This window comes from Poecilia reticulata, chromosome 3, assembly GCF_904066995.2.
Source record: "Poecilia reticulata chromosome 3, P_reticulata-male-v2, whole genome shotgun sequence".
Taxonomy (NCBI): domain Eukaryota; kingdom Metazoa; phylum Chordata; class Actinopteri; order Cyprinodontiformes; family Poeciliidae; genus Poecilia; species Poecilia reticulata.
In genome coordinates this window covers 24,249,672-24,270,491 of record NC_088832.1, presented here as the reverse complement: position 1 = coordinate 24,270,491, position 20,820 = coordinate 24,249,672, and the positions used below count along the sequence as shown (strand labels likewise).

General features: G+C 37.1%; 1 protein-coding gene across 3 annotated transcripts in view; it reads left to right on the top strand.

The window, feature by feature from the left end:
- ush2a (Usher syndrome 2A (autosomal recessive, mild)) overlaps positions 1–20,820 on the top strand; it is a 193,622-nt gene that overhangs the window by 94,792 nt on the left and 78,010 nt on the right. For all 3 annotated transcript variants that reach the window (XM_081605303.1, XM_081605301.1, XM_081605302.1), the window contains exons 47-55: positions 298–453; positions 1,993–2,140; positions 4,243–4,385; positions 13,749–14,440; positions 14,758–14,927; positions 15,013–15,179; positions 15,288–15,376; positions 18,937–19,271; positions 19,975–20,130. In XM_081605303.1, coding sequence (XP_081461429.1) covers positions 298–453; positions 1,993–2,140; positions 4,243–4,385; positions 13,749–14,440; positions 14,758–14,927; positions 15,013–15,179; positions 15,288–15,376; positions 18,937–19,271; positions 19,975–20,130 — 2,056 coding nt within the window. The remainder of the gene's footprint in view (positions 1–297; positions 454–1,992; positions 2,141–4,242; positions 4,386–13,748; positions 14,441–14,757; positions 14,928–15,012; positions 15,180–15,287; positions 15,377–18,936; positions 19,272–19,974; positions 20,131–20,820) is intronic.

The window sequence follows — 20,820 nt, the reverse complement described above, 5'->3', positions numbered from 1 at the left end:
GAGCAAACCCTGCTGTTTCTTTGAAGTAAACTTCCTCCACTGGTTTACATAGACCTGAATCATTAAGTATGTGTGTCCAGATTCACAGTTTTCTTTTACTTTTAATTTAGTAAAATGGGTCTCAGTGATTGTTATTCTCCCAATGTCATTAAATTGTGTGATGTTTTATGTTATGATTCTATGATTATATCTTTAGAAAAAAACAACACATATATTTAAAATATCAAATGCACAATATTGCTGTTTTTCTTTTCATTGTATATAGAGGTCTCTGTTTCTGTGTTTGTCATCCGTTAGATGGTCATGGTGTGTTAGATGGAGGATCAGCAGCGGGCATTTGGTTGTCTGTGTCTGACCTACAGCCTTACACAAACTACAGTTTCTGGATCAGAGGATGTAACACACAGGGGTGTGTTGAAAGCCTGCCACTCATTGTCACTACACCCCCGGCAGGTACGCGCTCTCTGGGAACCTCAGCACATTACCAAACAGACTGAACGGAAATTTAATGCAAATCTTTGAAGAGATGTTATGTCCATTGTTCGATTTCATTAATAAATTCACTCTGATTGTTTTGAATTTGTATTATATCAAATGATTAAAAGCATAAAGAGGTGCTATAGAAAACGGTTAGAAAATGCATGCAGGATGACACAGATTGCACAAAGGATAAATGTTTATTCAGAAGTGTAATCTAAGAAAAGCACACTAATATAAGGTTTTTAAGGTTTTTCTAGCACACTGTAAATATGAAGTTAGCTGTCCTGCTAAAAGCACTGAATTCACCCTTTTCTCCTATGTTTTAGTCAGGAAACAACAAAAGACAGGCTTAGGAAAGTTCTGCTGTTCAAGTTCAAAACAAAGGCATAAGAAAGTATAAATTTTAAATACAAGACGTTTCCTCTCTTTCCATCTCTCTTTTTACCTCTGTGCCTCTGGCATCTCTTTAGACTTCTTTAAGGCAAACTGTCTTGATGCGTCCTTGTTTCACGAAAGAACAGAGAGAAGATAGCCAAGCAAGAGACAGAAGAGCAGAGTAGGAGGAGAGCAGAGAGAAAGAAGTGAACATAAAAGTGCATAGTTTAAAACGATTAGTGACACCTCTGATATTGTACCTGCTAACACAGCATGAGAAAGACACAGGCTCAACTGTGTGTGTGCGTGTGTGTGGGTGTGTGTGCATGCGTGTGCGTGTGTGTGTGTGTGTGTGTGTGTGTGTGTGTGTGGAATTTTTGTGTTATGTGTGCAGATTTGTGTGTGTATGTGAGTGAGAAGGCAAGAAACACATCTCTTAATGAATTAAAGGAGGACATTGAAGGAATGAACATTCATCTGCATGTGGATCTCTCTTGAAAAGACAGGGTACCAAATGTAACACATTAGAAATATCAATGCTTCTGCTGTAAAACATGTTAAAACCTGAACAAAGATACAGTACATGTAAAGGTGTTACGCTTGCAAAGCAGCAGTAATTCTTTATCTACAAGTTCAGCATCATCTGAGGTACAAATTCAATATGAAGTCCAATTTCTTGAAAGGAGAAAATAAATAAAAATGTTGTATGTCTAAAGTCAACTCTTTTTTCTGTTGTTTGTTTTTTTTTATCTCTTAAGTAGTTTTTAAATTATGGTTTTGTAATTGGTGGCCCTTGGTATTTTTTCTGCTTTTTTGTAGTTTAATTTGCATTAAAAGTATCATTCATGCTGGTCAGCTGTAGCTAGTTGTGTTTTTCCACATTTTTTGTGTTCATGTGTGATCCGTCTTTGCAATCGGACTTTCGCAGCAAGACGTCTTCAGCAATCAGTCCTGTTGTAGCAGAAGAGTTATATTTGATTGGAGGGTCACTTTCTGCACCAGAGAGCCCTCATATCACACACTCAGCAGTGATCAAACTCTGGTTGTCTTAATTACTGATCTTTTCTTATTCTTACTTTTTTGTTGTGTTGGTACACAAAAAAACCTCTTTCATCTTCTAAAAACTGTTTTTTTTAGCCCCAGATGGATTGTCACCTGTGACTTTAGTCAGTGCAACCAACACCAGCCTAAACGTATCGTGGTCTGCACCTGTCAACTCCAACGCGCCCGGCCCACTCCGGTACAACTTGCACATGAGAGCGTCTCCACAGAGCTCAATTATAAGGTAACAGAACCTGAAATTCTGAAACAGACGACTGAGTAAACAAATATGGACACATACTTTAAACTTAGAAAGGAAATTATTAATTTATTAATATTAATATCCAGCTAAAATTAACTAAGCCTAATTAATTGATTTAATTAAGCTTAATAATGGCTGCCTCTGTCCAACAGACGCCAGCAAAGTGCTAAAAATGTGATTCTCAATATGTGTTAAATATACATCAACAGGCATTAGGTATGTTCATGCCACCTTGGCCATGTGGTGCTTTTATATGAATTTGTGTCAATATTTTACGAGATGAACAGTATAAGCTAAAGCTGTGTGTACATAGTAAAAAGTATAAAAACATACACATTTGACTTTGAAATGACATTCTTAAACAATTTTTTTTTTAATGTGTGACTCAAACACAGTAAGTAGAGAACTCGGTATATGTTTTCACTGGCCACTTTAATGGGGCTAGACTGCTTCATCTTGAATTGGATCGCCTCTTGCCTTCAAACCACCTCTAGTTTTTCGTAAAATTGATTGAACAAATTGCAGGAAACATGCCTTGTGAGAGTTTGGTTCATGTTGGTCAGATAGCATCACACAGCTGCTGCCGATATGTCAATTGCAATTTCATGATATCATTTTTATTCCACCATAGCCCATCCCCAAATTGCTCTATAACTAAAAATCTGTTGGCTCTGCAGGGTGTTGGAGTAGAACGAGTTTGTTCAAGAACTTAGTTTGAGATAAATTGATATTTGTTTCATGATGGATTCATATATGATTTATTAAATGCTGTGATATATCACGACATTTAGTAAACAATACGGAATCCACGATAAAATGCTAAATTTCCCTGAATTACCTGATATCACATATCCGGTCACCTAAATCCCCTTTTGTTCCTATTATGATTCTTTATTTGAACTCAAGTCATCTTCATCACATTTAGCTGCCTAAATGATTCAAATTACTGCAATGTGATTGGCTAATTAGCTCATAGAGTCAACGAGCAATTTGACCAAAATAGCTGGTAAGTGTAAATAACTTTATCAATATTCCAGTAGTATTTTCTGTTGAACTTGGTTTCCTACTCTAAGTTACAGGAAACACACAAGACTCTTTCAAATGCAGGTCACATAATTCTTTCTTAAATTTAAGTATATACATACGCATGGACACAAAAAGTGGTACGTTATACACCAAAGCAGAGTATGACACATCAATATAACAGACTGTTAGAACAACAAGGAGAACCAAAAGTCAAAAAAAAGAAAGAAATTGCAAGGGGAAGAGTGAGGTCGAGAAATTGGGACAGAATAGAGAGAGAGAAGGTGTGAATCTGATATGTATTCATTACATGCTTCCTGACAACAAATTGCAATTTAATCCAAGAAGAGGAGGCTCTCATTCTGTGGTAATAAATAAATGACTAGCTACATGTATTATATATCAGACAGTCATGCCCTCCTCCTCCTCTTCTGCTATGGAAATCTCATTGTTACCTGATTTATTCATTCATTCATTCATTCATTCCTTTCATCCATCTGATGGTAAATGGTCAACGGTGTCTCATTTATGACAGTTTTCTTTTACTTTGTCATACATTCTTTTGTGTGACTGTACTATGCGGGATCAGATATGCAGTCTCTTGTGCTGCTCTGTGTGAAGTGGTTATTTAAATCATAACATTTTAAATTTTGCACAAAACATAACAATTTAGATGGTATTAAACTAAATTATGCTGGAGAAATAAGAATCCTAGACCTAACCTTGTGCTCAATATCACCAATAAGATTTTAAAAAGCGAAGCATAAATCACACTATTCTAAAGTCTGTTTTGTAATTTTGTATGCAATGAGACAAGCTCTTAACTATTAATCAGTTGGTTTGAGTTTAACAAATGTGCTTCATCAGACCACTAGTGCAGCCCAGTCAGAGCATTACATTTTATTGGCCATATCATGCTAGTGTTAAAGTGAAAATTAAGGAATAATATCATTGTTTATGTTGTTTTGCTTGTTTAAATCAGGAAAATGTTAAAAACCATGCTTGTTTAGCATCATTTCAGTGTAAGTAGATATAAACTGTTTGTGTCTGTCTGTTTTTAGGCTTTTGGAAAATTCAACAGACACTCACTCCTATTATGTAGAGGGTTTGTCACCTTTCACAAACTACCTGTTCAGAGTGGTGGTTTCACATATTCATGGGCAGACGGCGGGGCCTTGGGCAACGCTACGCACAGCAGAAGACCGTAAGTACTGATGACAAATGTGTAGGTGTAAACTTTTGTGCAATAATTTTGCAGTTACAGATTCAGCTGAAGTACAATGAGCCTTGCAAAAACAAGTGTTATAAAATAAGAAAACCAAAGTTTGTTGTATGATGGGAAGCATAATTGTGTATGTGTTGGGGACAAACACACTGTATGTGTGTTCTTATTTGTGTCATCTTAAGACGGTGGTTGCTAGAAATAGCTTTTGTTTAATGTTTAATGCGCTAACATCAAATCAGAAACTTGAAGGGATCCACAACTAGCTGAACATGTTTTTCTTAAAGATGTTAGTGAAAAACTCAGACGTACTTCAAAAATATTACATCTTTTCAGTGAACTCGAACCTATAAACAAAACAAAATAAGTCAAGGTCATGGACCTTGACCTTGACTCTCAATCCACAAAATGTCTGGATTGAGGTAAACTGCCTCAAAACTTCCATACATGAGATATCTCTTGAAATAAACAAATATGATTGGTTTATAATCTATTATTAAATTAGCTAGAGCGAGCACAGTTAGCTGGAGCCACATGAAATCAAAACAAATAGGAAGATAATGAATTGATATTTTAAAGTGACCATTAAGAACATTTCAAGAAAATGTTTTGATCCCAGTTCTAATCGCACACAACTTGAGGCAGAAACTGGAACTTTTGCAGCATACTCTCTCTCTTTCTGGGTTGGCATTTCTAGACACCAGCTGCAAAAACCTTTTAGACATATCCTCTCCTCTTTGTGTTTGTCCCTCCTCCTTTTCATCTCCCCTTATCGTTTCATTATTATCCTCTATTTCAACACACTCCATGCGTGTGTCAACATTTTATTTAAATTGTTCAAAACAGAGTAGTGTACACTAATTGTGGATCCCTTAATGACTGCAACTCTAAATGCAGGAAGCTTAACAACATGGTAGAATAAACAGAAAGTCTGACAAATTAGAGCACGTGGGCAGTTTACTAATAATAAAACAGTCCAAAGTTGTGTCTAGCTTCCCATAAGTTGATATGAGGTTGTGACCGCAGGAAGAAAACATAAAAGGAAAGGAGGTTTTAGAAACATGGGCAAAGGCTGGATTGGGTGAAACCCACTGACAGGGTTAGATTTGCATACAGTAAGGTGTGTCTCTGTGTGTGAGTGACCTAGCCAGTGTCATTGTGGGCTAATTGCTGTAATAGAATCATATTAGCCACTGGAACAGCCTCCTCAGTGCAAAGTTATAAATTAATTAGCACCATGATATTATCACATGCATTATCATTAAGCAGCTGAGTTTTGCATACATTTATAGGTGCATAGCCACACACAAAAATGTATACAAAGCACTTGCATGCTTTTGCATGTAGCTACACATTTACGTGAGCCACTAGTGCATCTTCTTACATTGCATTGCATACACACTCCCACTCAGACACACACGATTGTAAGCATTTAGGATGCATTAAATTACATTTCTGTGCTTTTGTCATTTTGTTGTGCAGAATTAATTTCCCTCCAGCAAACACACAGATATGCATGCACATCAACAAACCAGCAAACACATTTATATTCACACTAACTCTCAAGCATATGGAGTACCTGTCAGATACTTAAACATGCCACTACTTGAGCCAGGGTCATAATATCAGCCACACTGCTTGTCAGACTTAGACAGGAATGTCTGGTGGCTTTGTGCAATGCCAACTCTCCCATGTACAGGCACAAGAATATAACCATAGAAGGAACAGTGAAGCTGCTCGGATTAATTAATTGGAACAAAGTTACAATATGTACTTATTATAATGAACTTTGTCCTGGAAGTACAGAACTACCATACTAAATGTATCAGTTTCTCAGCAGTCCTCACAGAATGTTAACAATATATTATATTAAGATTTATGAAAGCTCTGGTTATTTGGATAAAAAAAAAAGTGCAACATTTTAAAACGCCTCAAGAAAAAATGCCTTTGTTGTAGCCAGACTTTGCCATGTAAAATTATTTAAAAGGTCACTGGATCAGGATGACTGAGAAGAAGGTAAACAAGTAAAAACAGGTTCTGTGTGGTATGATTCTTCTTATACAGACTGATAAAAAAATAATTTTGCAAAATTTATCAAACGGTAAGTTGTTTTCCAATCAGAATAGCTGTTCGATATTGTATGATCCTTAGCAAATGACCCTAATATATTTATTTTTTTAAATGTAGCAAAGTTCTTTTTAGTCTCAAAACAGGTAGCTAATAAAAGTAATTGTTTAACATAATGACTTTTTGTTTAAAAAGGTTTAAAATTTAACTTTGAAATTGCACACCGTCTTTATTTGATCTGAGAAATATCTACAATTTTATGTCATACTGGCTGAAAAATCTGTTTGAGCAATTCCACTGTATCTTTTATTTTCTCTACCTTTTCTTACTTTTTCCCGTTTCACAAGAAAGTTTTGTTACTTTTTATAAAAGTAAAAGACATGTAGAATAAAAAATAGGGTAAAAAAAATAAAGCTAAAACTCTAGATGAAAAGGGGTAATATGAGGAACAGAAGAAGAAAGAAGAAAAGAAGAAAAGAGTGGACTAATGACAGAACAGAGGGAGGGAGAGAGACCCGTGCTCCTTCCTTCCTTTTTATCATTCCATTAAAGTTTTATATCCATCTTTTTAATGTAATTTGGTCCCTATGAATTCCTGTCGCTGCAGAACAGACAGACGGCTCCTGTGAACATAAACTCTAGCCGTGTTGGACAGCTCCCTTTCCTCTGTCTACTCCCATGTTCACACCAGCTAAGTGATCTAAGAGTGTGTGTCTGTGTGTGTAAATGTGCGCCTGTGCACGCACTGGAAGAGAGGTGCGTATTTCAGAGTGCTATGAAGAATATGAATAAAGAGTAAGAATAAAGCACCACTTGAACAAAATGATCCTAGCAAAGCTGTCTTAGAAAGTGGAAATGTGAGTGTATGTGTGTGTAAGAACATTAAATAACATTAAAAACATGAAAGAATAATCCCTCATCACCCAAACTAAACCGCAGCGCGGAGAGATAGAGGAGCAGTGCAGGTGAAAAACGCTACAGAGACGAGGTTAGAGGTAACGGCAGAACACAAAGAATTCATGTTATTTAATTAATTACTGGCTGCATTAATAAAACATTCCCCTGTCTTTTTTCCTCGTGTTTTAGTCAGTTATTCCCAGAGGAGTAATGTATTTAAAAATCATAACCCTACATTTTCACCTATTTAAAGAAGTGAATGTAATTGGTAACAGGACACGTCTGTATTATATAGATAAAAAAAACATAAAATATTTTTTATCCTAAATATTTGAATTAAAAAACACAGACCACTCCTAATATTTGCGGGTACTCTTTGAAGAAAATTGCTTCAGAAATGAGTACTTTATTTATGATGATGGCATCATATATTTCTCTTTTCTGTTTAACACATTTTAAATATCACAAATGAGCAGAGATCAATTAAGCAACATCAAGAAAAGCTCACCAGGAAAAGTGTATCACTTTTTCTTTGATTTTTTTTTTTTTTTTTTTGTGACTACATTATGTCATTTTTTTTTCTAAATCAAGTGTGGTATGTGATTTTATTTGTCTAGTCCATAAAGGGATAGTTCAATGTAAGTAGACTAAGGTTGATGAGCAAAAACCTGGTTGTTGCAGTTTATTGGAGGCTGTGATTGTCGTTGAGTTGTTTGCGCTCATCTCTTTTGCTTAGGCTTAAAACATAAAGCACATTTCTCTCTGTTTTTATGAACTGTAGGTTTAAGGAGACAATAGTGATAATTTTACTTGTTGGTTGACCTGGATTTCATAGCTTTTTTAAAGTGGTCAGATGCTTTACCTTCGTCTGAGACTGAGCACAGGTTAGGCTGTGAAAAAAACATGATTGAGTATATTGTCCGCTTGCATTCTCCTCTTTTTTTAATCTCTCTCTTCTGTGTCTTTCTAAAATCCTTCATCCTTATTTCACATTCTATCTACATTTCCTTAAGAACCTTAAGCTATATTAGCCTCCATCTCAGGGGTAATTTCCTGTTGTTTTCAACAACAGGAAATTACCTTTAAAACCTTAACATCTCTTTTTTAGCCTCACCTATGCCATATATCACTTTGTTGTTATTATTTGAGGCTTATTTATAGATATTTAATTACAATTAAATGAATATGTACATATTATTGAAAAGTTCATTAATTCAATTCATATAGTGAAACCCATTATAAACAATAATTATGCACAGACTGAGAAAAAAAAAGTTAATCCAACAGTGAAAAGTATGTTTAGTATTTGCTTAGATTAGTATTTTCAAAAGGTACTTTCAATCTTGACAAATTATGTTAAGTGGAACACTTGTTTTATTTATTTAAGATTCTAATGGGACCCACAATATTGAGAAATCAAATCAATTGAATAGATTTACCTCTTAACAATAAATACAAAAATGGTGTTTAAAATAGACTAAATTCAGTAAGGTTTTGTTTTTAAATGTAGTAGATAAATGGCATCTACATTTAACACTAATTAACATTATTTAATAAGTGTTAGTAGGTAATCGGAGGTAATAACACTATTATTACCACTATAAACCATGTAGTTTAAGTTGAAAGAGTGTAGCTTTAGAATGTAAATCATAAATAACTGAGAAAATAAGAACGGAAAGAAATAAATATTGCTTATTCTAACATCAATGTAATATTATACTTGGTAGAAAAGCCTTTTTATGACATGCAGCAAACTTTAAACAACCCTCAACATGTTTTTCCTTCAGAAGTGGAGTCTTGTGCATTGAGTGTGCATAGAGGCCATGCTGTTTAATGTGAAACTTATCTCTTTATGATAGAACTGTAAACTGTAACAAAGAACTTTGTAACATAAAGATCAATTAGGAGTAAATAATCAGATGAAAGAACAGACTCAAACTTTTTTAGAAGATAGCTTAGAATTTGAAATTCTAGATCAATAAATTTCTAAAACATATTACACATATTTTAGAAATGGGTGCTAGTGGGCCGCTTAAAATGATTGACAAGATGGGTGGTTTTTTTGGGTATATAGTTTTTCTGACTAAGCATCTTTGCATTCACAAGGTGCTGTGGCTCAGATCAGGTAATGATGGTCACCACTTATGTAGATAATCTAGAAAAAACAAACCACTTCCTTGTTTTAGTTCTAAAAGCTACGCCTTGCTTTTTCCTTCTTTCTACGCTTTGTTTAGGTCAAAAGGTTACATATATAGAATTAAATAGATCAACCTAAATCATTAGTGCCTGTGAAGGACATTAAGGGAGTTGATTGATTGACATTTTTAACTATTAAGGCAGTGGTAGTTACTTAAAGGCTCATGTGAGTCTCATATAGTCGGGATATGCCAGCTTATGACCTTGGTCATACCTCATCCTCCTTCTGACCGCCTCTTCAGAGAATCCTAAAGCCGCAGTGACATTAAATAATCTGCAGCAAAGTAAAGATATGAAATGCAATGTAAATTCCTCCCGTATTACTTGTCACGTTTTGACACCTTGTTGTAAGTATCTTGATAACAGTAAAGCTCAGCATTTGTTCTCATTATGACTCCTAGATGCCTTGTATCACCTTCAAAAGCCCAGTCACCCCCTCACACGCGCACACACACACACACACACACACACACACACACACACACACACACACATGCTTGTGACCCTGTGCGGGGCTAAAAATAATACCCTTCTTCTTTTCTCTCACATGGACATGCATAGATATACACACCTAAACATATGTAGACTGTTAAATACACACATGTAAGTAAGCACAAGAATGAACGAGAAGATACACTTACAAATACACACCTACACACACACATTCTCCCTCACCTCCTCCCCTTCTCCAAGCCCTTGTCAGTTGATTGTGTTATTACTATGCTAACCAAATCCTTATAAATGTGATTTAAGGCTTGGCGGCCCAGCAATCCTGTTTTAGCCTTCTGCTACTGTGTTTTTTTTGTTTTTTTTTACTGGAGAGAGGAGGAGTAAAGGTGGGCGGTGCAGATGTAGGGATGAAGGGAAAGGAGTAGAAAAAGGAGACAAGAAGGTAAAGAGACTAGAGAGATTCAAAAAGAGTAAGAATGTATGGGACTTTTGGACATTTTAGGATGATGGATAAAAAATCAAAGGAGGTGAGAAGGAGAGTATAGTAAATCCCAAAAATTAGACGGAGCTAATGCAATCCAAAACTTGCTTCCTTCTTTCCAGAAACCAGTAAAGCATTCACATCCACCTTCCACTCCACCTCTCCCAGCTTCTCCCCTTCAAAAAAAGCATCAAGTGCATCTTAAATGAACATTTCAATTGAAAAACTTAACAGCCCTTCAAATTGCAGAATTTTACACGCGTCAGTAAAGCCTAAATAACACTCAACACTTGGAGAGAAAGGAGACGGTGAGGAGGCAGGAGAGAGGGAGGGAACACTGGAAGGATAGGGGCAACAATAGGGGCTATTCTGAGTGGCTGAGGGGAACTGGATCAAGGTGACTTAAATCAATGATGTTTTAAAATCGCTTAGCATTTTCTGTTAGTCTCCTCAGTTTTTTGCATGTCTGTAAGGAATCTTAATTGGACCACGCTACAAAAACTGTCCTAAATAAATACATTGTCTGATTAAACATTCAACGTACAGGCAGGAACTCGGCCATCCACAACAATATGCAGGCATGCAGGGAAGCACTCTGGCATGGACATGCAGAGAAAGGGAGATGGGCTACTTGGTTATTCGTTGGGTTCAGTGGACCTTTGGTGGTAATTGAATCAGTGTGAGTGCTGAGTAGAGCTAGCATAAAAACCTGTTAACCTAAAAGGTCAGCTTCCTGCATTGTTTATGTAGTTGGAGACCAGAGAGAGGGAGAAAGAGAGACCCGATACAAAGTGCAAATGGGAGACAGAGAACGGGATAAAATGGGAGAAGTGGTAAGAGGAGGACAAAGGATGATTGTATAAGAACAAAAGCTTGAAATAAAAAAAAAGTTTTATCTTAAACGCTGCATGTGATGTGGTTGTTAAAGGTGCTGAAATCTTGCTGAAATATGACTTGTAAGCAAATACAGTTCTACCAAACTGATCATTTTACCAATGCAATCTAACCTCAGAAAATAACAAAATTAAACGTATTTTAATTTTAAACTTCTTAATGTTCCTGTTAAAATTATGTGTATGTGTTGTCTTGTTCATTGTATGTTTCATGTGGTCTGGCTGTTGTTACTGTTGGTTCTTGTGAGTGTTTAAAGCATCCTTGTGTATCGACATTATTGTCTTCACGTTACACATTACCATTTCCTGCTTTCAAAATACAAGTTACACATGTTTTTTTTTTAAGTGGAATGAAAACAGGAACTTAATGTGTTCTTAATATTTTGGCGTGTTTGGAGCTTCAAATCTCAAGGCATTAGTTAGCACCTTAGTCTGTTGGTAGTCAGCCCCCCGAATTGATAATGTAGCAAAAGTGCCCACTGTTTACTGTCTAGTTGCAGAGATGCAGGCATGCACATAGACATGTCTATGTCATGCACGTATGCCTAATCTCAAATGAATTTATGCTCTCATACAATTGCTAATCTCATTTCACTCAATTCCTTTCTGCCTATCCCTCACAAACACATGCACACACACACACACATATCACCATCTGGGAAAGCCGTTAGCGGTTAGCAGTAGCACTTAGCGGCGCAGCACGCTCCCTCAGTCCGCTCAGTCACCTTGATCTGCTTGCCCTTCACACAGCACCATTACCGCTATACTGCATCTCTGTGGGTGTGGGCATGCGAGTTAATGTGTGAGTTAGGAGTAGTGTGTGTCGCTGTGTATGTCCATTATAGAGCAGTACAGTGGGATGTAAATGCCAGGGGAGGAGGAGGAGGATGTGGGATTACCTTCAAACAGGCTTCCATGAACTGAAATTTCCTTTCCTGGTCTCGTGTTCATTTTTACCCTGGCACAGTCATGTGATAGTCATGTGACTTTTTTATCCATGAGTTTCTGATGTGCTTCTCTGCCTCTTTCTAAAAGGATTATTTTCTTTTTAACTTACAAGACTTTAAGCCACAGTCTCACTCACTGAAACTGGCATAAGCAGCATAGGACGGTTACTGGTGTCAAGGTGCAGCGAAGGTTTTTACATTTCTTGCTCTACAGTTGAAATACAGAACCAGAGAAACTGAGTGACCAGAGTTTTCTCTAGTTCTGTGAAGCTGCTTCTGGATACTGCTGGTCAGCTGGCCTAAAAATGGTTACTATATTTTTCCTGCACGCTTACAAGAATGACAAATTATGCTAATGGTGGAAACAAAAGCAGCACCACCCCAGGATTGCTGCTTTTAGAACTGCAGCTGGCAAACTACGTACTTCATGACTTTTAAGGATCAACGAACAGATGACCCAGTTTATCATCTGATCTCAGCTTATTGTACCTGGAGTGTTGCAATATCTACTGTAAGAGCAGAAGCCTATAGTATTCTGTACATTACGCAGAGATTATCACCATTTTAACTGCCGTTTATTCTCTTTAAGTCTATGTAATAAAATCAAAGTAACTTGAAATAGATTTTATAGTTGACATGATCAAAATATATAATACTGGCAGCAGTGAGAATATGTTTTAAGCAAGTTTTGCTCCTTTAATATGGTGCATTGAAACATTGGTTCATGATTCGTCCCTCAAATCATCCTGTATAAGATAACTTCACTAAGCAGAGTTAACTATAGGATCAATGCATTTAACTGAAACTATAACTCAGTTTTCTGACTGTAACCATATGTCGGTACCAGATACACACTTTTGACTTTTTTTTTTTTTATCATTCATGTAGAGCCAAATCAAAAACATAGACCCAAAATACTAAGTACTTTGTCAGCCCTATTCTCAGGCCCTGATGTTCTTTATATTTTCAGTTGTTCCATGTAATTGAGAACTTTTCTCAATTACATACTGGCAAAACTTAATTTTGTAAAAAAAAAATAAATAAATAAATAAAAAAGAATGCCACTAAAACCTGAGTAATTTGAAGTTGTTTTTTTTATTTGATGTTTTTTTTGCGTGTGTGTATGTCTTGATTGTGGATCAACAATATTTCCTGTAGTTTAGTCAGCATAGCCTCAAATTGTAACTACCAAAAAACTTTAAATCCCACTTGTTTATTGCCTTAGTGACAGAAAGTGGAAAAATGTGAATTTGCATAGTAATCCCTTTAACATTGATTTCAAAATTACCTTTTGGTGTTTTTATTATGTTGCTGTCTTACATTATAACTCTTTTGAAATAATCTTGCTTTTCACTTTTCTCTCTTTCTTTTTAAAATAATATTTTGTGTTTTCCTTGTTTATTTTTTTCTGCAGGTCCAGGCCCCGTAGGTTCACCGGCCATTATGGGACTTCAGTCGCGGAGTGCATTAATTACCTGGGATCCTCCTGCACAAACAAATGGCGTCATAACAAATTATACACTTTATCTTTACTCAGGTTCCATCACTTCTTCAGATCATGACCCTGATTCAGTCCCCAGCACCAGATCGACCTACACCTCAATTTTTTCCTCTAAGCCAAGTGTCTTGCCCAACTTTGATGGAACGCGTCAACATTCAGATTTCAACTTCCTGACATTGTCAGATCCTAGCAGACCTAAAGGCTCGAGCCTCAACTCTTCGTCTTCTGCAGATTATGATAACAAGTTGAGCACAACTAAAAAAAATACACACAGCGTCATTTTCTCCACCTCAAGGCCTGGTACTGATGAAAATAATCAAATGGACTCATCTGGTGAGATCACTGAAAGTCACGACTACAATGTTGTCCTATTCAAACCGACTGAGCCCAAAACCAGCAGTGTAGAAACAAACCTCTCACTTTCAGCCCCACATTCCACTTTGAGCAGCTTCAATCCTGATCATTTCATCACACAAGACCCATTCACCTTCTCCAGTTTTTTAGCCGACGCATCAAGATCTACTCCTCTGTCTGTCACTGTTCCTGGAAATACCACCAGTTACACTTTCCTCAATCTGCATCCCTACCAAATGTTCAGCCTCCAGGTACTACAGGGATTACTATAGAAGAGAGCACTGTGCTTTAGAAAAGTCAAAACATAGCTGAAGATGTAATAATCATTTTTTTCTTCCTTTTTCATGCTGATTTTTCCAGTAACATTAAAATGTTTTCATAGTGGTAGAATAATCATGTACAATTGGACTAACTTGATAAACTACGTTACACATACATATTTTCTTTTTTCCCAATAATAGAGGAAACAAGAACTACAGTTGAGGATAATTAACAAATTTCTGATGAAGTATTACGTATGTAAAAAGTTTAACACTGTGACATTATAGAGCCATTTTCCATCGTCCAGGTGAAAGCATGCACCAGCGTTGGTTGCTCAGTGTCCGGGGCGTCTCAGTACTTCCAGACCCTCCCAGCTCCATCTGAAGGAGTTCCTGCACCTCACCTTTACTCTGACACACCAACATCTGTTCTCTTGTCCTGGGGTGGCCCAGAAAGAAGCAATGGACCACTAGAACGGTAAGAAACTGTCACCTAGATTTCAGTCCATCTTTCAAATTTAATTTATTATTCTGTGTGATTCTGAATTTTGTGTTTGCTATAGCTGGGAGATTGAGCGCAGAGTTGCCGGAACCAAGCAAGCCTCCACAGTAGGCCGCCTTGTGCCAGTTTCTCCCCCTCTTTCGTTCCTCGACTCCTCATCAGCTCTTAGTCCTTGGACGGCCTACCAGTATCGACTTGTGCTCCACAATCAGGCTGGAAAGGCTGCAGGTAAGACTGTAATAACTTTGTTATTGTTTTCAGTCTGAGATGTTTCATATTTACACCTCCTTTATGTTTGAAACACTGTTTTTAAGCTGCATATCTGTATACATGCAGGGCCTTGGGTCAGTGTCAAAACCAGACCTTCTCGTCCAGCTGGACTGAGTCCCCCAGGAGTAAAAGTTCTTGGATCAGAGTCGCTTCAAGTGAGGATTTTCTTACTTTCTTTCTTATTCTTTTATTCTCTGTAATTGTTCACAGATACAAAACAGTTTTACCTCACAAGGAATTTCGCAGTTTTAAATCCCTGAGTAGTCTGGCGACTTTTACCGTGTTTATATTTACTTAAACCACAGCAATGATAAAGTAGAGCTTCATTGAGAATCTCCTCAGTCACTGTTGGACTGACTGAGTAAAAAAGACAAAGCAATGTCACACGGATTCTTCTGTCTTTCCCTTTTCGGATTTAATGAGAGAGAGGAGCGTTCAACTCAAGGTCCCCTTCAGAAATGGGAGGGGCTGTGACCCTGTCTGTAGCAGCTTCCTTCCTGTCGGCCATTTTGAAGGAGTGACTGGAGTGGATTTCCACCAGTGGCTAATCTCTCATCAAGGCCTATCTTTGAAAGCTACTGAAACAATATCACATGCATCCACACACACACACAAAAAGATGCGCACACACTTGCACTCACAGCCCTACACTAATGCTAACTGCAGAAAAATGCTAATGCCTGTCATCATTTCAGAACCGCCCCTGTCATTGCTGCAGCAGCTCAGCTTTAAGGGTCACAAGTCTAAGAAGAAAAGCGTTCCTTCCTGGTTGTTGCTAATTGGGCAGACAGGAAGCCGCTTCCTGGTTATCAACTGACCTTGACAAACACGTTGGAGGATTTTGAATATCTTCTTAACAAATAATATATACATGGTGGTTTATTCTTTTCTCCTAAAAAATCAGACTTTGAGGGTATAAAGAAAGTTCCATTGAAACCATCACAGATGATAGTTTAGAGACTTACACAGCAATTTAGAAAAACTAAAAGTGTAATTAGAACTATCTGACAAAGTAATACATGGTGAAAAAAGGCTTGCAAATGTACAGGCTTTTAGTATTTAAACAAATACTAAAAGCCTTTTTACTCAAAGATGAGTAAAAAGTATGAAATGCATCCACTTACTTTCATGTGTTTACATTGTTTTAACCAACAAAAGGTGCTGCATATCTTAAATTTTTGAAAGTATTAAACATCTTTTGTTTGCTAAAATTGATAACAAAAAGTACCATTTGAATATTTTCACTTTTCATCAAGTTTTTGTGCTGAAGCAGTCCAACGTCCTATAATGTAATGATCAGAGACATTACTGCAGTGCTACATTATAAAAGCAGAGCTAATATGAACAGATTACGAACCTTAAACAGCCTAGGTTAATAAACCACTCTAATAATCAAGCGCATCCTTTCAAAGTAAAATACACGGAGCAGCTTGTCACCTGTCAAAGCACTCATGATAGGTAGTTTACATTCTTATTTTCACTTCTTATTAAATTAGATAAAGGTCTATAAGCACTTTTCAAAAACAGAACAAAGTTTTTCTGTTTTTACAGCCCTAGTTTAAGGCAGTAAGTTGTAGTTTGTGTTTGACATAATTTTCTAGGATATGTTTTTTGCTTGCTTTTGCTTGATGAAAATAGTTGTATAACCACTACATTTGGCTTCGGTTTGGCAACAATTTCACAAATTGATATTACAATTTATAATTGTTCTCTAAATAAAAGTGTAAATGTACGAACACACATTTCCCCAAAAGCTGTTTTCTCAGTCCAAACTTTGCCGGTTCTTTCCTGCCTTGCATTTTTGCAAGTAGCCACACACACGCACACACACGCACACACACTGGACTGGCTTCAGCCCCAGTACTCTATGTCAGGGTCTCTGGTGTCTTCACCATCACCAGATTACATCAAGCTATTCAATCTGTAAATGACTTCCACCACAGAGCACACTCAACACGCACTTTGGGAAATGAGCTACCTAACTCAAAATGACCCTCCCCAGTTATGGTGTTTGTACGCCTTTGAGTGTGTGATTGTTTTTCTGTAGTTGGAAGGTATTTCTCATGTGTATGCATCTGAGTGTGTGTGTCCTGTATCACCTCTCAGTGTCACTTGTTAAAATATCAAGGCTGCATGATAAATAATTAGTCTTGACATTCATTCATAATATTCTCATCAACATTGACCACTTAATCACCTGGACCTGTATTAACAAGCTGTTTATTAAGTCATTTCTTGACTGTGTGTTTCCCTAAGTGTGTGTATGTGTCTGAGTATGCATAATTTCTAAACTTTGTTGCTACTTGAAGTGTGTAAAATCCTGCTTGTTTTTGTGAGTAGCATCTGTTGCATGTGTGTGCTATCATCTATTCTAGCGTTTACCTTTGTCCTAGCTCTAAAATGCTGACAGACTGAACTGATTCCAAATCAGACCCAGCGCTTAGCTTTTGTTTTTGCATGCAGCAATTCCATTACGAGCAGCTTTCATTATTTTAGCATGGTGCCTGTGTGTGAGAGAGAGGGTGCCTGTTGGCGTGTGCCCTGTTTAAATGTGATGAAAGAAACCTTCTACTTAAGTCAAAGTCAGGTTATGTTTTCCTACAAGACTGCTAAGGACACACAGTGACCATCCTAACAGAGTTTTCACTACTGCCCAGGTTGCTGGTTCCATTTTAATCTGTCAAAACTATGCATTCAGAATCCAACATACAGATTTTATTACATTTAATCGTGCATACATAAGGGTTATATATATTATAACTAGTAAAGAATAAATATATAGACCAAATGAATGTTTTTTTAATAAAAGCATTAATATTTAAATAATAATCATTTGGAAACATTGAGTATTTGCTGTGCCTTGCAAAAATATGTTTAAAGTTATCAAACTCTAGATGTTACAACCTCAAGTTCTTAATTAAATTTTGTTGCAATTTTAGTATAAACCGATATAAAAAGGGAAAGGTACAAGATTTTCTTTTTTTTTTTTATCTTTACAACTAAAAACCTGTCGTATCTTTTACTCTGATACCTCTAAATAAAGCCAAGCATTTAGAGGTTAATTAATTAGAAAATAGTTAACGTGTGTAATTTATTATAGGTATAAATTCAACTGTTCTGTGAAGGCCTCACATTTATTAAAAAACCTTGGTGAACAAACAGCATCATAAATCAGAGAGCCAACCCAGTTCTCCATTATAACTCTAGAGGAGCTGCAAAAGATCCAGTTCTCAGGTGGGATGAAGTTTAAATAGTTGTTATCCACACACTACATATGTAATCATGATGTTTACATATCGATTACACAACAGGTTGTGTTGGAGAAAATGCAATAACGTCAAAGAAGGTGTTTTCATCAGATTAGTCCAAAATTAAACTAAAAAATTCAACTGAAACAGACATGTCTCATAAAAACCTCAAGAAATTGAGTCACTGGTGCTGAATATAAATTAGCATCACAATTTGCTGAATTTTATCCTTTTTTTTAATAACAATTTCCTTTTTTTTCACTTAACAATTATGTGACACTTTATGTCTGCTGTTTAAAATCTAAAAAAAAATAGATATACGTTTGTGGTTGTACTGAGACAATATCTAAAAGTTTTCCATTGCAAGTTTTCAAGGCATTGCAGAAAAGATAATGACCTTTTTCCCTGCCAATGGATGTGCATGCTATATCTTAACAAAAGCTGTCATTTCAAAATGTTTGTTTCAGATCACATGGTCGCCTCCTTTGATTCCTAATGGAGAGATTCATGGATATGAAATCCGTCTCCCGGAACCCCGAGTATTTCATAACACCAGCAATCCCTTGGAGTTCAATGTCACCGTAACAGACCTCGTGCCTTACACAGATTACAGCATCTCTGTGCTGGCATGTTCAAATGGTGGAGGGTATGTTGGTGGATGCACAGAAAGTCTTCCAACTCCTGCCACCACATTACCTACGACACCTGAAGACCTGGCACCGCTTTCAGTCGTGCCAGTCAGTGAATCCTTTCTGGCAATTTCCTGGCAACCACCAAGTCGGCCCAACGGACCAAATATCAGGTAAAATTTATGCATGTAATAATTCAATTTATTCATCAGACAGACGAGACTGATATCATGATGTGGATTTTGAAAGGCACGTTCTGGAGATGTTCAGTTGCTGCTGAAAATCTCCATGCAAAAAGGAATAAACACATTAACAAGTTGCTAACAAAAGTACCCTACTAATGAGCTAAGTGTTGCTCATTCATAATCGGTGTTTGCACAGCACTAATGCACATTCGGCTCCACTTTGTTCACGTCCTGTTCGACTCTGCCTGCGATTAGGCCTAAAATAAAGGTCCATTTTCTTAGCAGGTGATTAAAATGCATGAGGCTCGCTCGCTCGCTCTCTCTGTTCTGCGCTGCTCAGCTCTGTATGTTTGTTTAAGTGGGTTGGTTAAAAGGCGGCGTTAAGCCCTTCTCTTCTGATTACAGCAGAAATTAGCATCACTGTAGGGAGAGGAAAACACAAAACCCGCAGAAAAACAGCGACTGGAGAGGCGTTGGGAGGGATGAGATACAGCAGAGACAATGAATGGAGATGATGAAAAACAACACAAGAGGAGGAAATGAGTGATAAGAGTCAGCTAAAATTCAGTGTGGAAGTTTGAGTGTGTGCATGTCTGAACGGCGCACTGGCTACAGTCTTTGTGTGTTGATGGATTCCTTAACATCAAACTGTGTGTGTTTGTTTTTCTTTTATTCAAATCTTCCCCCTCAGATACAAGTTGCTCAGACGTAAAACCCACCAGCCCCTGGCCGTCGCCATGGTCCCCACATTAGCAGCCACTTCCCCGCCCCCCTCCGAAGATCTCCATCGCTGGTTCCGTGTTTACTCCGGCACAAAATTGTTCTATGAAGATAAAGGCCTAAGCAGGTGAGATTACTGGAATGAGCTCTAGAGCAAATGGCAGCGCTGCAACAAACAGTGTGTGCAGAGCCGATCGGAGAGTGACTGCTGATGCCGATCTTTTAATACCGCTCAAAGATACATTAAGCAAATATCCCAAAGAATTAAATTGTTTTTGTTTCACACAGTGTCCCTTAATCTCAGTCCGCCACTTGGTTGCAGTTTTTTTCTTCTTTTATCTTTGCTGAACTGTTCTGGGTCTTCTATGCATCTTGGGTAGCTTTTTCAAAATCACCTGACCAACTTGCAGATGTGTCTGCTCATCCAGGAGCAGGGGAAAAAAAGGAATTTTTAAAAATAAAATCCCACTTAAGTTTTCATTATTCAATTAAAGGTGAGAAAAATTGCCACTAAATTGACATGAAAATTAAATATATATTTCTCTTCATTCATCTTCACTTCTCTTTAACCCCTACTTATAACCCAGTTTAACCAGTTGCTTTTGGAAACAAACTAGTTAATACATGGACAAAGCTTTAGAAACGGTGAGAACGTTAGCATTTTTTTGTATTTTTTCCAGAACCTGGCTTGTACTGAGCCAGTTTCTGCTGGAGGTTTATTACTGCTAAAGGGGCGTTATCATTTCTACTGTTGCCACATGCAGGCTCATAATGAGGTATTGCTGTAAAGCTAATTACTCAGTTCACTAAACTTGTT